At 35.3% G+C, this 18,213-nt stretch overlaps 1 protein-coding gene across 1 annotated transcript in view; it reads left to right on the forward strand.

Moving 5' to 3' along the window:
• Positions 1-964: 964 nt before the first annotated feature.
• LOC113230062 (protein rolling stone-like) overlaps positions 965-18,213 on the forward strand; it is a 35,411-nt gene continuing 18,162 nt past the window's right edge. Inside the window, exons 1-4 of the mRNA XM_026463794.1 lie at positions 965-1,144; positions 5,811-6,210; positions 10,023-10,133; positions 13,734-13,929. Coding sequence (XP_026319579.1) covers positions 5,916-6,210; positions 10,023-10,133; positions 13,734-13,929 — 602 coding nt within the window. The 5' untranslated portion in view covers positions 965-1,144; positions 5,811-5,915. The remainder of the gene's footprint in view (positions 1,145-5,810; positions 6,211-10,022; positions 10,134-13,733; positions 13,930-18,213) is intronic.

Consider the following 18,213-nt stretch of genomic DNA (forward strand, 5'->3'; position numbering starts at 1 on the left):
CGGCACTGCCCGCAAGCCTGGGTGTTGTGGGTGCCGTGGGATCCCGAAGATTCGACCACATCCATGCCTATGTCTGCCGCTAAGCAGTATGTGAGCTTTACTGTGTGTCGGTTTTGAAGAGTAAGGGTGGTGGTGAAATTACAGGCACATGGCACTTTTGAATTTATATCTCAGGGTGACGGACAGTGTCCCACAGTTCTTTGAGACCTAAAGTTCTGAGCGGAATTCCAACTCTGGCATCCCTATCATAAGTAACGCATTTATATTTATTTCGAGATATTGGCACTTAAATTTTTTTCTTCAAAAAATGTTAATTACGCTGATTTTGCTTAACAATAAAACTGAAACTAAATAAGATATAAAAAAAACCGCTTATAGGGGTTTATAGATCTCGTTTTGCTGTTTCCAAATATGTCAATAACTCACTTTCACGTTCACAATAATAAGGTCTGACAAATAATTGTAATAATTGAGTTAAACAATGACTGAGCAATAATTGTAATAATTAATATATAATAAAATAATTTTAAATTTGATGGAAGCTGACGCCGCTTATCTGTTGTATCAATGTTATATCCTTAATTTTTCTACGGAAACCCGATACAGAAATTAATAATGTCGACTACGACACTTATGTTATGTTATGTATTTTATGGAGATCATAACTGTTACGGACAGACGTATAGAAGACTTGTTCGTCCCATCACTTGGTATTACAAAAAAAAATCCAGAAGAATACGTAGAACGTGGAGACTTACATTTATAATGACTCCCATAAGTTTTTGTAGTATATTCAAATACCTTTAGTTATAATAATTGTATATCATATTAATACGTATTAAAATTAAATCATCACCGTGGTAACAATAGCTGCAAGCAAATTTATAATGCGTGAAGAGGACATCTTGATGCACATTGAGCGGCGCATGCGCACATCGTACATTTCTTAGTAGCTAGTGCTCGCGTTCTCACGCGTACGCAGCATCCGCCGCGCAAATACTCGGCTCAATAGCGCGCCGAAATACTCGAAAATAGCGCGCATCTACGAATATGCGCACATTATACAATATTTATCCGGATATGTAAAGTCGTTGTTCGGTTGTTTCGTGTTTTAAAGTGAAACAGTGTCTAATAAAATACTGAAGTAAGCATTGTCCTTATATCTTACTTAATTACTTTCATATGATTAAATAAAATAGTAGGTTACTGAATAGTGCTAAGAGTAAATAAAGTTCTTATTTTTCTTCTTTTGACTTCCCGGGTCGGCAGAAATATTTGTATGGCCTACTTTGGGTGTAATTTGTTGTTGTCTATGTTCATGGCACCCGCGATACAGGGTTTCTCTAGGTTATGATTGTTTTATTATGCGTTATTATGTTACTTAGGTAGGTACATACAGCAATTATATACTTCAATTAAGATCACAATATAATTATCTAACATTATTATTTTGCACGATTTATATTTGTTAAGAAATACTTATAAATATTCCACGAAAGAAAAGCGCAGATAAAAATATCCACACAAGCTAGCGATTGCTCCGCTAGACTTAGCCAAAACGTATTACGGAAGATTATAAAAAAAAACATCTTCAATTTTTACTGGGAAAAAATTGTGTAATTCAAACAATATATTAATTACACATCCCGTTTAAACTTCTAGTGTAAGGCAAAACGCCACACAACTAAATAGTAATTTTTATTTAATGCATTAAAACCCCGTATTTGTCAAGAGAATATACAACATTATATGCGCAAAAACATAAAACAGATAAAAAGTGTAAAGAATTGACATTTCAAGCACCAGAATGACTGCGAACAAGTTCCGTACCCTGCCCTGCACTGTTCTTTACGTAAAAAAACTATTCAACAGTTATTAATTTCCGTATTTTTTATAAATGCTAGTGGTATTCGTTGGAATTTAAAACATGTTCCAAAACGTGTTTATATTTTAAAAACATAATAAAAACCTGGGAGCATGAAACAATTAAAAGTATAAGGACGCTCAGTTAATTATTAAGCTCTATTTTAAAGTATGGGAATCATACATTAAATTTGAACTTCAACTATATTTCTGTAAATGAGTAATTAGTTTTGCAAAAATTGCTATAAGAAACCGTGATTCGTAATCTGAACTTAAAATGTATGGACACGGGTGTCAATTCTCAATAAAATAATACTTGCTTTAAAATTATTTCTCATACTTTTCTAAATTATTCTTCTCTCTAATGGGTTTAATAGAAAAATAATAAACTAATGTTTAATAAAAAAAAGAATAGTGCTATAAATTTAGAAAATTGTTTTTAGCTTTAAAAATATGTATGACAGAGTGTACATCATAGAGCGATTGTACATACATATGTATATTTTGGGTTATAATCGTACGTTGTACTGATGTCGTGCCAAAATGCTATGCGTTATAATTAAGCAAAATTATTCAACATATAGTTTATATACACGTAAATACATGTTTAGCTATGTCTTAAACTTTTATAAATTTTCATGCATGCAATTCCAGACATAAAATAAAACTTTTTTTTCACAAGTCGTCCTCCTGATGGTAAGCAAAACGCCTATCCATAACACTTACAGTCCCGCTCAAATCGCGAAGATCTGAGGGACACCGCACTGCACTCGTCACCTGGAGACATAAATTGACAAGTCTCATGTGCCTGTAATTTCACCAGCACCTTTACCTACTCTTCAAAATCGAAACGCAGTAATTTACACATTTCTGCTTGGCGGCAGAAACATATAAGGTGGTAGTACTTCCCTGGACGAATTCTTTCGCAAAGAGCTCTACTGCTGTTTTGTACTTTGTGTACAAAATGTTGCATAACTTTGATAGTACATTGATGTAAAAAAAATATTCGCAAACAATACTGTTACAAGCCAATTCAGAATGACGAAAAATGTATATCCGTAATAACAATGAATTGTCTGCATTGCACTAATGAATCCTATCTAATCTGACGGATGTTTAGAAACACGCCTGCGAGCCATACCTCCGTTGCACATGTTGGTTGCTTATCGTGACCACATCCTGAAGGCCAGGACAATCAGGACGTATTTTCCTCGTTTTCTATAACCCTGAAATCCCTACAATTATCCTACACGCGCAAACTATTAGTAATTCATCTTGTTATATCAATATAATGACTCAATGACCGGTTGTAAATCAAACAGCAGCACGCTACGCTTAACTTGTTGGAACAAGCAAACATATGATCTGTTTTGTGACTCGTATTGACAATAATAGTGCCCTTTACTTTGTCAAAACAAAACTTGACAGAGTATGTTACTTAAGCGTTTAAATTAATCTAAAGTGATTATTTTTATATTATAAAAACGTCTGTTTACTTTGATCAGACTGCTTAAAAACTATCCTTATTTTATTTTTCCACGCGCTTGGTTTTATTTCTTACGTTGAAAACGACGAACTTGAACGTGCTTTATTGTTAAACATATAGGAAGTTGTCAACTCAGGGATTCCTAAACGTCGCCTACTAAATTTTCCAAAGTATGCTCTTAACATAAAACCTGTTATTCACGTCACCTGTCTTAATGTTTGCGGTTTTCCTTTTTTCTTTTTTTTTTAGTTCTTGATCGACCTGACGTGCTTGAATGGGAATATTCATTTCAGAAATTTAGCAATATGTGTTTCTTAACCTATAACTGTACCCTATTTTCAAATAATTATCAGTACCGTTAAAATTGACTGTAGAGACTGCCACACGGAGGTCCCAGGTTGTATGACCTATCTCTCGTGAGTTTGGGTGTAATTTGTGGTTATTTACGTGTGTGTCCATGGCACCCGCGACACAGTATGTTGAGTGTGTGCGTTATGTGTGCGTTATATATATTAATCTTTAATGGTAGCTGCAAGAGTTTAGTAATCATAATTTGTTGCTTTACTAGCGCATTAGGTTAAATCTGTCATGATAGTTTAAGTGTTTTTTAAAAATAAATAAATAAAAACTTGTACGTTTTACTGCCTATTTCAAAAGAACGGAGAATTTGTAGTTTATGTAGTAGCCTAATTGTTTGACCTATCGCCTCTCTAGCAGAAAGTCGTGGGTTCGAATTCGGGCTTGCACTGAGTATTTCGGAATTTATGTGCGAAATTTAATTCGACATTTACCCTGAACTTTTCGGTGAAGGAAAACATCGTAAAGAAACCTGCACACACCTGCAAAGCAATTCAATGATATATGTGAAGTTCCTAATCGACATTGGTCTAACGACGCGTGGGAACTACAGCTCAAACACTCTTATTGTTATAGGCTAACTATTATTACTGTTACCTCAATAGCAGTAGAGCTCCTTGTGAAAGAGTTTGTCCAGGGAAGTACTGCCACCTTACCTATTTCTGCCCCCAAGCAGTAATGTGAGCCTTATTGCGTTTCGGTTTTGAATAGTAAGGGTGCTGATGAAATTACAAGCACGTGGGACTTGTCAACTTATGTCTCAGGGTGACGGGCGTAGTGGCAGTGCCCTTCAGATCTTTCCGATTTAAAACTTTGAGTGGCACTGCAACTGTCATGGAAAGGCGTGTTACTTAACACCAGACGCACGACTTATTCGTCATTTGGTCTCTTGAAGAACTTGAAAACCTTGTCTAGAAATTTGTAATACAATCTCATTATCACTTTATTTTGAGGAGACCAAACTCTATACGAACTAATATCAAATTTTAACTCAACAAATCTCAAGTTTTAACGTAGTATAACAAAATGTAGTTACCTTGACTTTTCCTTTTACATAACAATCGTCCGTAGTAACAACCTACTGTCGATATATGCTAACAAGCAAAATTTGTACAAGATGTTCCTCTCTTAACAACCTTCCCTGAGGGCACCCAAAATTGTTACGCAAACGTAGGCTGCCTTTATTGTACTCACGCATTTGAATAAAGACGGTTTTTCATATAAATTAACACTGATGTCGTTGTGTAATACCGTGTGATATTATTTACTTACGTAGTTATTTACGTTTTGCAATAGAACAAAACATACACTAGTAAGGACAGGACAATATTACATTATGTATATTTGATTTAAAACTATATTTGGATGTACTTAAGCAAAAAGGATCCAATCCACAAAATTATCAAAAAATGAGTTATATGTACCAAACAGTTCCCAAAGTCCAACCTCTTAGATCAGCAAAAAAATCTAACATATATACATCAATAAATCTCTGGAGTTACATGACATTATAAGTTTTGAAAATAAAACAAGAGTGAGAAACACTTTTAAACTTTAAACTGCCATATCTCGAAAGTGACTGGATGTGCATTGGATCTTTTTTGTTAATCGATGTTTATAATAATAAATTAATAATAGTAATAATAATGTGCTAGACAATCGTACCAATTACCTGATCTGAAACTAGAGAATGCCTTGCACTATGACCGCCAGAGCAACAGAGTTCACTTTGGAGCACTTCCCAGAACACCCAGACCAGATATCCAATTTAGAAAAGTTCGTTTCCCAATTTGGTCCTACCGGGAATCGACCCTGGGTTCTCCTCATCCAGCACCCACAATGTAGACCGTTACGCCACCAATGTCGTCTGAAACTAAGTTACTACATTTTTTTTGTTTCTTTGATTATTTCATTAACGTGGTTAATTAAATAGAATTTTCGCATTGAGCCTTGGTCAAGGGTCATACAAGACTGCTAATAAGAACACCAGTGTCGTCACATGCATATACGTCGAAGTAGCAAAGGTCACAACTTATACTTGGCAATAAATAATACTTCAAGCTAAGAATTTCAAGCTATTTATAACCCTTTGTCTTGTTCACAGCTATAACAGAGGTGTTAAGGATTACTAAATAAAATGTACAAACACGCATACGAAACCAGCTATTGAGCTTTATGACAAAGAGAATATCGAGTTTTAACCAATAAAATGAAGAAACAAGCTGTGGCCCAGAATGCACTGTTTTGCTGCACGGCATCGCTTGGAAAAATAGAAGAAACGGCAGACCAATTTGCGAGGTCATGTCATGGGAATATTTCGCCACTGCTCTGGCGAGTACCCAATCTAATATGGGCCCTCTGCATAACTTTTATCTCGGTGACCTCGTTTTGGGGGCCTACAGAGATGTTCCTACTGTACATGACGCATTGGGGCTTGATGTTTATAATAATTGAATCTATCTTTGGAATCGTGGTAGCGGTCATGGAACGCAATGAAAAGTCTGGTAAGAATTTTGTTTGTTACACAACTGACGTAAGATATTCATTCATGCAGCACTGATCACGTTATTACACCATTTGTCAGAGACATTAGCACAGATTTCTATACATTCTGCACGTAGATTCAAGTGATGTGTGCATTATGAACAAAAGAGCTCTCCTCAATTGTGACATACAATAAATGACTGGATCGACAGACAATCTCGGTCACGCATAAGGTTTGAATATCACGCAAAAGATGCCCCAAATATACGCTCCAACTCCCGTGGGCATCAAATTCGAAGGTGATATATGATAAACGTCTTACTTACGTATTAGATGTAACGCTCCTAACCCTACGGCCTACTCGTAAATTTGTACATTTATTTTATTACTTTATTTAAGACTGGTATTTAGTTTTAAGAAACTGTGCAAACCAATAAGCATACCTACAGAGATTTTATTACTAATAAAACAAACAGAAAAATAAGTGTTGATTACTTGCTAGCCATGTCCTTAGAGTATATGATGATTAGCTAATGATTCTAAGAAAAATAAAAACATATCTATCACGAGATCATTGTACGGGTTAGTACACATTAATGGCCGATATTGCATTGTGTAGTCGAGTCATAAGACCTTGGTCATCAAAGCAACGAGTTCATTGCAGACACTTGGTTTTACTCCGTCATCTTACGCTTCATTGATTCACGACAGTTTTCGCCGTTCAGTTCAGTGAAATTATTTTACCAAGACAGTCACGTTTGTTGTGATAACGTTCGTATTTATTCGCTGATAACAATTATAAAGCTGTATGGCGAGTACCGTTGATTGTCACCACAGGTACACACACAGTGGCAAAAACAATGATAATCAATACCAAACTCGTTTGTTTTGCTGTGATACGTTAACAGTATGAGTGTTAAGTGGCAACATGTTGTGCGTGCAATGCCAGAATCAATGTCAATGGCGAATGTGCTGGCTGGAACACCCGCTTCCGTCCAACTTCTACGTGAGTTGTTGGCAAAACAACCGATCGTGTCTGCCCCTGTTGATGTTACGGACTTCCCTCTTCCTGTACTCTTCAGGCGTGCTTTTAGCCTCTCTAATTACTCTGCCACTGACGCTGGACATTAAATTCGGATACTGGTTTATTTACATGACGCATTGGGGTTACGTACTTGTTGTATTGACAACGGGATTCGCAACGACAGTGTCTGCGTATGTTTATTTCAAAAGACCTATAGGTACGTATATTCTTAAGTACACAGTAAAGTAAGCAGATTGTTATCCATATTTTAAAATATCACAACGGGAAGGACATAATGTCCAGGTTTCAATAGCAAATATTGACTGGATATCGCAGAAGGTTACAAAAGATAACGGTTTTTGTTTATGTTACCAAGAGATAAAGATCGCAATTGACAATTGTTTATTTGGGATTTCTGTCAGAATCATGTCAATGCTAAACCAACTAACTGTATGTATACAGTAACGACAGTCCTTGCTTGTAGTGTAGGCACATTATACAACTTTGAAATGTCACAACGTGGTCGTTTTAAAATCTAAAAGTTCTAAAACAGAGCCTAAGTATGCAAGCTTGCTTTATAAAAGTATATTCTTGGTGTGCATATACGTGGAATGCTACGAAATAATGACAATGAAAGCTATTTTGTACGAAAACGTAATGTATTAAGACTACGAAAATTCAAGTCGTCTAGCGACAAGAGATACGCTGTCACAACCGACAACTTCACCGTCGCAAATATGGCTGCAACACGGTAGGTAGTTGTTGCGGTTTAATTTTGTGGCCTTATCGGACACCTAAGTATTTATTTATTGTTATTGTCACGCGTATTAAGACACAATGCCTGATAAACCATTTCTTTTTTTATAAAGCCAAGTGGTATGGATAAGCGATACTCTTATCCGTAACAGTTGCAGTGCCACTCAGAGCTTTAAATCGCAAAAATCATATGGAAACTGCCACTGTAAACGCCACCCAGAGGCTTAAGTCGACAAGTCTAAATGTACCTGCAATTTCATCAGCATCCTTACCCTTCCAAACTGAAACACAGTAATGATCACATTTCTGCTTGGCGGCAGAAATTGGTAAGGTGACAGTACTTCCCTGGATTACGAATTCTTTCACAAGGAGCTCTACTGCTACCAAAAATGCAAGCCAAACAAATGCACAAAAAAAACTTACGCCATATTAAAAAGTAGGTTCCTACCGTTCACGCAAAAGAAGAGGAAAAGTGTCCCTTAAATGAGGCCATCGAATTAAACGTTGAAGACATACTGACGGCGCTCGTCAAGTAACACAGTAGAAGCACGTCGCGGTTGGCCTCAAACTCGGGGCTAAGGTCTTAAACTTTATTGTCACGGATAAACGATTCAATCATCTTTCAAACGCATTTATTTTTTTTGTTACGAAAGGGCTTATTTTACGATTTATTAACTACGCATTAACTTCTGAAGTCAATATTTCATACGTATGCAGAGGCTAGGTTATCTTTGACCATCTTGTATGGTAAAGTGTCTATTCTGATCTGCCTAATATGTTTTATCTATATACATATATTCATAAAATTCGCTCGGCAAAACTTCAAGATTTCAACTGTTTGAGGACTAAAGTATTGTAGATAAACAGAAAGACAATATACAATAGACATAAATATAAATAATATATCAATACATTTTATTATAAATGGTAGCATAATATTTCTAAATAGCTTACGAAATGTGTCTTTCGAAATACATTACTATGTGTTTTAATGATTAGTACTGGGATCCATAACTGTGCCGCTAGCGTCATCAGCCTTGAGCACAATCCTCATTTTTAACAAAGTTCAATACGTATTGACAGTTCTATTATGTATCTCTGTTTGTCTAATTTATTGGAGAGTCAAGATTTCTTGAGATTTTTTAATGATCTCTTGGTTTTGTCTTCTAATATCCCAAAAAATACCTCACGGTTTCAAAGGCACAATTCACAGGTTCTTATTAAATAGGATCTGTTGCAAAACGAACGCGGTTGCAGCAAGCACGTCCTAAGTTAAATTGTAACCTTTGAAGTTCATACTAATCAATTCAATATGAGTTTTGCATCGCATCTTGAATTGTTTTGCACAATCACACTAACTATAGAACAATCACACATGAATTTCACAAGCACGAGTATTTATTTAGTCAGTTTAGGCGTAGGTAAATTTTAAGCGATGAATACGCTTCAGAATATAAACATACCTAATATCGCATATCGACTTGAACACAGACACAACTAAAAAATGGCAAACGCAGCTAGTAAAAACATTATGGTTATGTTTTAGAAGTATAAAATCTTAACGTGGAAAGTGTATGTAACTTCAGATTGAATATATTTTTTTGTCTTAAAGCAGGGTGATATCTACACGCGCCATTTTCCTTAACAATACCCAAAAAATATGATCTTTGAATTGTGAGACTGCTGAAACCAGTGAGTCACATTAAACTATATTGGATAAAATCAATCTACTCGTCAATGTAATTTTTTTTTGTTTTCCATTTCCAAAAAAAATGTTTTCCCGTCAAAACTCGCAAAAGAAATCAACTGCATCCTATAAAATATAGGGAACGAATTTTACAATTGTACAGATTGCATAGAGGATAGCAATGACATCATTAACACATTGCGAGGATGAGATTGAGGAACCTTTTCACACAGTTACGTCAGTCAAGTTTGGAAAAAATAGCAATTGGGAAATCAATTAAATGCGTCTTTATTTCAAATATGAATCGTAAAGTTCAATCACCTATTGATTTATGTATTGATTACAGTTTAACATCTGTTTCTCAGACGCAACCTTCGGTTTGCCGTGGTACGTGAAGGTATATTGGGTGCTGTACAATATTACCATTCCCGTCGCGTTCCTGATCACCGTCTTCTACTGGGGCGTTTTAAGAACTTGTAAGTACGCCTTGTTCATATTTCATAGCATATTTTGTTAAAGAAATAATTAAATATTAATGGACCGACTGGGAGGCCGATTGGCTGGCAGATACCTGTTCCAACGTATTAGTGTGGCCATACACGAAAGGAACGCTGCTAGCAATTGAGCTCCCTGGCGCGGGGATCCAATTTCATACATTTAATGCAATCCTAGACCTAGTATTTAAGAGCTACATTGTCTTCCACTCGTCTCTGTTTATATGGTTTTGTTCTGCTACGTATCGTACCTTTGTTACAATAAAGTCACACGTGATAATACGTCAAAAGTGGTTTTATCACATGATTTAAAAATAGTAACTAATGAAAGAAATTATGTATACACTTACGTGAAATTTTATAAGTCTCAAATAGGAGAGATTTCACATAAGTATTTTATGCACATTTTGTTTATTTATACAATATTTATACATAAAAAAGTTATCAAATGTTGTCGTTCGTCGGATGTTTAAATCTCTTTCCTGAAAATTTGTCATTTTTCAGATGTGATATAATGGAACGTATTCGGTTTGTGTAGTACTGAATAGTATTTGTAGATGAATAGTAGTTGTAGATGGCTTCATCAAATACTCATTTGATGAAGCCATCTACAACAAATAAACTATTAATTAAATTATTTTTTCGGATCTAAATAGAGTATATCTGTTTTTTCAAACATTTATTTATTTATTTATTTTTAGAATGTGTAACATAGCAGTTTGCAGTTTGCGGCGTTACAGCAATTCAACAAATAACAGGAATAAAAATAGAAATCAAAGATACTAATCTAAATTAACATTAACTACTAACTACCTTCTTGACTTCTCTCCAACACTCTCTTCCATTCCTAACATAGGTAAGGTGGCAGTACTTCCATGAACAAACTCTCTCACAAGGACCTCTACTGATACTATCAGCTTAAGGTGTCCCATTAAAGTTCAAACCACTATTCTGATGCCATATCTGCTCATTTCCAGAACTTCTATACAGTGTTTAGCACTGTATGCGTTAATTGGGGCTTCTGAGACTTCGATTGGCCCGCAACCAAACGTCTCTACGTTAGGTATTAATTTCGGGTCAAATCAGTTTAAATCTAGACAATAGAATATTTCATTATCTTGTTAGTGCGTCACTAGTTAATATACAAAGCGATAATAGCCATTCTTTACGCAGCAACACGTTAGAATATTCATGACAATACTTAAGTATACTAACGCAAGCATTTTGCTTTACACTACAAACGATTTTACTAATATGCACGTAAAATACCAAGTGTATTTTCCCTAACCATACTTAATGATGTTGAATACAAACGCATTTCCCAGCACAATATTTGGCACACACTCATCAGTATGATGGTTATATTTAGAGCGAACGTTGTGCCATAGATCACTGTATTTCAAATCATCATGTATTTGTATAGTATTCTTGATAATAGTTTGATTTCTCAAGCTATTGTTAAGAATACGAGACAAAACTATTGCTGAGAAAAAAATATTGATAAATATTCATCGCCTGAAGCAAACACACGTCTTAACTTACAGGAAACTCATGTTTGTTATTATATTGTTGGTATGTACTTACCTCAGAGCATGTACTTACTGTAAATAATTTTGTAGGAATTTTTCTTCTGGCTTCTTCATTACGATCGATCATCATCGTACAGGTTTAAAAAAGCACTGACTGCCTTTGTGGCTGAACGGTTGCCACCCAGGTTCGATTCCCGGGCCGGGATAAATATTTATTTGTATGGCCTACATTTATTTCTCTCGTGAGTTAGGGTGTAATTTGTGGTTGTTTATGTGTGTGTCCATGGCACCCGCGACACAGGGTTTCCCTAGTGCTATGAATGTATAAATAAATGCGTTACAGATTTTTGGCTTTCCTTTAGTTTCTCTGTTTTTAGCGTTTTCCATTGCATTTACGAATTTAAAATTTCAAATAAAATTAAAGCTACTTCATGAAGCTAGAAAATAGGGAAGGGTAAATAAATAACTACTCATACTCATTTATTATGCATTATTTAAATATGTAATTTATATTTAATTTCATCATTTTTTACGTTACTTAAATTCAAAATGTCTAATAATAGCGCCCTAAATCCAGGCTTTAGTATGCACTAATATAGAAAAGCCTTGATCAGCATATTATTAATAATGATAATGTACTATAAAATTACTTGGTCTCAAACTATGAAAATCCCTTTACTGTTAGTTAAGTTTACGTAGAGTTAGTTTGTGAATTTAGAAAAAATATTTTCTTAAATTGGTTCTACCAGAAATCGAATCTGGGAACTTTTCAATAAGCACATAGTACTTAAGGCTGACCTATTGAGGACGTCAAAATAAGTTGCAGGTTAGGATAGTATAATGAATGACAGCAGTAGAGCTCCTTGTCACAGAGCTCGTCCAGGAAAGTACTGATATCTTACCTATTTCTGCCACCAAGTAGTAATGTGAGCATTACTGTGTTCCGGTTTGGAAGGGTAAGAGTGCTGGTGAAATTACAGGTACATGGGACTTGTCAACTTATGTCTCAGGGTAACGGGCGCAGGGGCAGTGTCCCTAAGATCTTCACGATTTAAAGCTCTAAGTGACATTGCAACTGTTATGGATAGGCGTGTCGCTTACCACCAGGTGCACGACTTGTTCATCATGTCACTTAGTTACTATACTCGTAAAAAAATATGGATTTAAATAATTACGATATTAATGAACGATAAAGAAGAGAGATCAACTCAGACAAGTTCAACAAACGATAATGTTAATGATTTTGTACTACCATTAAGTAAGACGACAACGCAAAGTAAATAGAACATTTATAAATATAATCGCATTTATAGTAAAACTTACTAACTTTATTTGCTTTTACTTATAAACAGCTTAATAATACTTTACCAAGTCTATAATAGGGACTCTATCACATAGAACAAGAAATTATTATTATCTCGCGTAAAACCTGAAAAATTGTGGAAAAACTACATACTTTGCTCATTCTGACATACTTAAAAATATGCAAAAATAATAGTCGCACCCATAATATTATCCCGGTGTTGTTTTATATCATCGTTAAGGCTTATTTTATTTAATTTTATTGAGAATTGAACTTTCAACGATATGCCAATAGGGTAAAGTTTAATTTATATTAACAGTCCAGAATTTGTTACATCTTTTAAAACTAGAAACTTTGACCAATCATTATCAAGATTTTATAGTGTTTAACATTATGATAGTTTGAGTTTTGCGAAAGCGGTTCTAGTACTAACTTCCATTGCCATTTTTATTCCATACTCTATCATATAGTAACGTCAAACAAATTCCGTGGTTTAACCGCTTCTTTTGATTGTGGCTTCACATATTATTGCAATTTGTAACACCTACCTTCAATGTAGTAGTCTCCCTTCCACCTTCGTAGTATTCTTAAATACTAAAGATCTTGCTTCAATCGCGGTTTGTATGTCGCAAATATAAAATTTCGCACTTGAGCACAGAAATGATGACACCTCGCAGTTACTATAAAAAGAAACTTAAGCAGCAATAATAAACAACTTAACTGTAAAAATGTTTCTTCTTACTATTACAGCTGGCAAGATAGTGAATTACGCCCCCAACCCGGTGATTGACATAATGCTGCACGGTGTCAACTCGTTGGTGATGTTAGTGGAGTTAGTCTTCTCTGCGCACCCCAGTCGCCTGCTCCACGTCATGCAGCCTCTCTACTTTGCTGGAGTTTATCTGCTTTTTACTATTATTTATTTCTTCGCTGGAGGACAAGACCCGTAAGTTTAATCTGCTAAAACACACCAAAGCATTTTTGTTCCCAAAAATCTTTTGAAGCCAACGTTTATGTTGGCAACACGACCACAGGCAGTTAACATTTCAGATAGTCGTTGAAAATTCGACATGGGCGAGAGTCTTGTTATAACTTGTTTTCACCCGACTTAAAAAAAGGATATTCCCAATTCGACTTTTTATTTCTTTTTTTATTTCGACATTTGTAAAACGATTTCGATGATTATTTTTTGTTGGAAAGAGGTCCCATTTTCTCAATAGTGGTCCCATTTAAATTTGAAAAAAAAAAATCCGCCTCTGAGGTTGGCAAAATAGGGAATGGATGACTTTTGAGTTCGGTTTTTTTAGTATTCTGTACTGTTTCGTTACTGATTATGTACATAATTATACAGCAACAATAATTCTATTCTTTCAATTCTACAATCGATTACACTAATTTTGTAGTTGTATTTACAGTGATCTGGATTTAGTGTAGTACCTCAGTATAAAATTCACATTTGAAAAAAATATTCCATCTCTTAAGGATGGCAAATTAGGGAATGATTCCGATTTATTGGAGTTCACCAACTTTCCGTTAACCGATTTCAATAAAACTTGGCAAAAAACACGTAATTCCACAAGGTTTTGAGGTTGGTTTTTTAATAAAATAAAAATAATAATGATAATCAACAATGTACGTATCTTTTCCTAAACATCAATAAAATTTGCCACAATCATAACTTTCGAATAGTGGGTTCACAATCCTGGTTACAAAGATACAATTAAAAAAGGATCACGGGACATGATAACAGTTCAAGTGCCGGTTATTATTTTAGCCGGCTTTTATTACACTAGCTTTGCTCGTCGAAATATGTAAACTGGTTAAGTTGAGTTTCTGTCATCAGTCCCAATGTCTTATTAATAATAATAAATTATAATCTTAAGACAAATGGTTGATTAGGTAGTTCGTGTCAGCGTCACACATTTGTATTGTTGTATTATGGTGTCGTGACTATACTAGTGGGTCCGCTCATGGTTAACGTCAATATCGGTTAACACCTTTTCGTTCAATTAACCGGTTAAATTATAAAATGATCAAAGTCAACCGGCCTTTCTAACGGGTTCTCAGCCCTCCTGGATAAGTATACTAATGAATTGAGTACTTATTGTTATTCTTCAGCACGCTTATGAGGTATTGTGTTGAACGTTATCATCATGAATAAATGCTCGTAGGAATGTAGTAATTAATAACTCACGTTTCTATATTACGTATAATATTTCATTCATTTATTTCAATGCCTTATGAATAGTAAGGACGCACATGGAATGCGAATAACCTGTTCATAATGCTAGTCATGGTCGTCAAGTAAGGCTTGACCTGTTTGAACCGTCTTCATTTTGTAAACCTGCGCGCATTGAAGCACCGGTCCCTAATTTATTGTTTTGCCATAATTGCAAATTAGACATAATCATATACAACCTGACTATTCACCGAATTCATAGATAATGGCTAAATAATTGACTGACCTTTTGCTGTTGTGTAGGGACTGTAGTGCGGGGCTTTGGGTGTGTGTGTTATTATTGAAACAGAAATTTGTTTTTCGTATCTAAATCGGGTACCAATTTACCAAGAGACTTGTAAAAAGCCAGCAGTTTAGTAGCAGTAGAGGTCCTTGTGCAAATGTGCGTCCAGAGAAGTACTGCCACCTAACTATTTCTGCCGCCAAAGTAATGTGAGCATTACTACGTTCCGGTTTTACGTAACTTGTCAACTTTCGCCTCAGGAAGACGGGCGCAGTGGCAGTTCTCCTCAGATCTTTGCGGTTTAGCTCTAAGGTCTGAGCGGTACTGCATCTATTATGGACAGGAGTCTCGCTTAGCCACCACCAGGCGCACGATTTGGTGGCCCCGTCACTTCGTATCATAAAAACTACGGGATTTCGATTCAGAATAAATAGTTACATTTCCATTGTGATTCTATTCCGAAAACTAGATAAGTAAATAGTATTTTGATTTCCTCTGTACCACTTGAACCAAGTTCAGTCAAGAGTTCATCAAGCTTGACATTTTACACTTTGAACAGTTCTTATCGCAAGCTGCATAGAGTTGAATCTCAAATGTCAAGTCTGATGTGCTCTTGACCCTGTACCATCAATTGTACAGTCATAAAGAACCGTATAGTCGTAGCAAAATTAAAGTTCGACAAGTGAACAGTAATATTTATGTATCAATTTAGAATTGCCGGTACGTAAAATGATGACTAATAGATAATAGTCATAACATTTTATACGAGAATTGATATCTCAAGAAAAATTAATTTTATCACTTGTGATATTTTAAATTAATCTGCGATAGAAACAGCAATTTCAGTTTTTGCGAATTTTATAAATGTTACTAAGAAATATTGTTTTATTATAAAACTGTGTTAATTAAACTTTATATAACTCGCGTCCCGCCACTGGACACTACTAATGGATACTAACTACATAATCTTAAGTCATATCAATCATAAGTATTGAATGTTGAACCAAAACGATGCCCTGTGAAACGTACTTTTCTAAATTTGTTTTTTTATGATATCAAGTAATGGGACGACCAAGTCGTGCGCATGGTTAACAGTGCAGTTCCTCTCAGAGCTTTAAATCGTAAAAATCCGAGAGGTATTGCCGCTGCGACCGTCATCCAGAGACAGGTTGAAAAGTCCCTTATGCCTCCTAGGTTCACGAGCACCTTTACTCTTTAAAACTGAAACCTAATAATGGTGGCAGTAATTCCCTTGAACTTTTTCATAAGGAGCTCTACTGCTACCGCGTCTTAATAGAGCTACGAAGCACAGAGCTTATTGTACGCGGGATTCCCTAATTTTAGTCTCAGGTAATTGGTGTGGTTGTGTGGCATATTATTATTATGTAAAATGACTCAATGAAATGAAAATACTTTATACTAATCAACAAATACTTCAAGAATGAAACCTTGACTCTGTTTGAGTGTCAACAAATCAAACATGTCAATATCAATTGCTTGGAGATGGTAAGTAAAGATCTGTCGCAATCTCGACTCTTTAATAAACCTAACACTGCACCTCTAAGTATAAAATATACCACAAACAAACGTTCCTCGTGTTACAATTTTGAATTTAAGCAATCCTCGTTGTTTTTATTTTCTTTGAGGAAACTGCTTCATTTTATTTAGATATTATTACTACCCGTTTTTGTGAAAATTCGTTTATTATTATTTAAAGATAGAACAAACATAAAGAAAATTTCTTCCATCTGACTGGACTCGTATAAGTCGCCGTTCAATTTATATTGCGGCGGAATGGAATGGAAGCGAATCTATAAAGCGATATTGTACATAGCATAATGAACTTTATGATCAATTGTGTAACCTGCAAACTTGATTCGTGCCAAAATCTTCCGCGGAATGCGCGAGAATTCGGAACAATTGAACATTATGCTATGTACAATATCATTACAAAAACTCGCTTCCATTCCGTTCTGCCGCAATATAAATTGAGCCGAATGGCTTGACCTACTGTCTAACTAACAGAGGGCGTGGGTTCGGATCCGGGCTCGCAACTCTGTGTTTTCGGAATTAAGTTCGAAATTTCGTGAAGAAGGATAAGAGTACTAGTGAAATTACAGGGCACATGAGATTTGTCAACTTATGTCTCAGGGTGACGAGCGCAGTGGCAGTGCCCTTCAGATCTTTGTGATTTAAGCTCTGAGTGGCACTGCAACTGTTATGAACAGGTGTGTCGCTTATCAGACGCACAACTTGTTCGTCCCGTCACTTCTTCATACAAAAAATTATGTTTTTATTATAATTTTCCATGATAATTATCGTAGTCATTTCAGTCATTACATCTGACCCGAATGATCTGGACTATAACGAAAATAACTCGAACAATTGCACGACGCGACGAAAACTGTACAAAATGTAGGAAATTGCACCAATGGAGACTGGGCTATGGATTTGTGTAATAACGAAACCATTAACAATATAACAAAGAAGCAAAGATGTCGAGTAAATTCATTTATTTTATAAATTACAAATATCCTTTTGTAAAATATGCAACCACAATTTAAAAACATTGGCAATTATAATCCAACAAACATCAACGAAAATGTTAAAACCACAATAGTTACCCGTAATTCAGGTTTTTCTATACCTATCTCGGGCACCAGTCTCTCACAAAACAGTCTGACCAATTTTTGGTCTTGTATTTTAAGTTCCTTACTCTTAAGCCTGTTTTGTGATTGAGAAATAAATAAACTTCATTCATTCATTCA

Source organism: Hyposmocoma kahamanoa, unplaced genomic scaffold (genome assembly GCF_003589595.1).
Source record: "Hyposmocoma kahamanoa isolate Upper Pololo Valley unplaced genomic scaffold, ASM358959v1 63, whole genome shotgun sequence".
Classification (NCBI taxonomy): Eukaryota; Metazoa; Arthropoda; class Insecta; order Lepidoptera; family Cosmopterigidae; genus Hyposmocoma; species Hyposmocoma kahamanoa.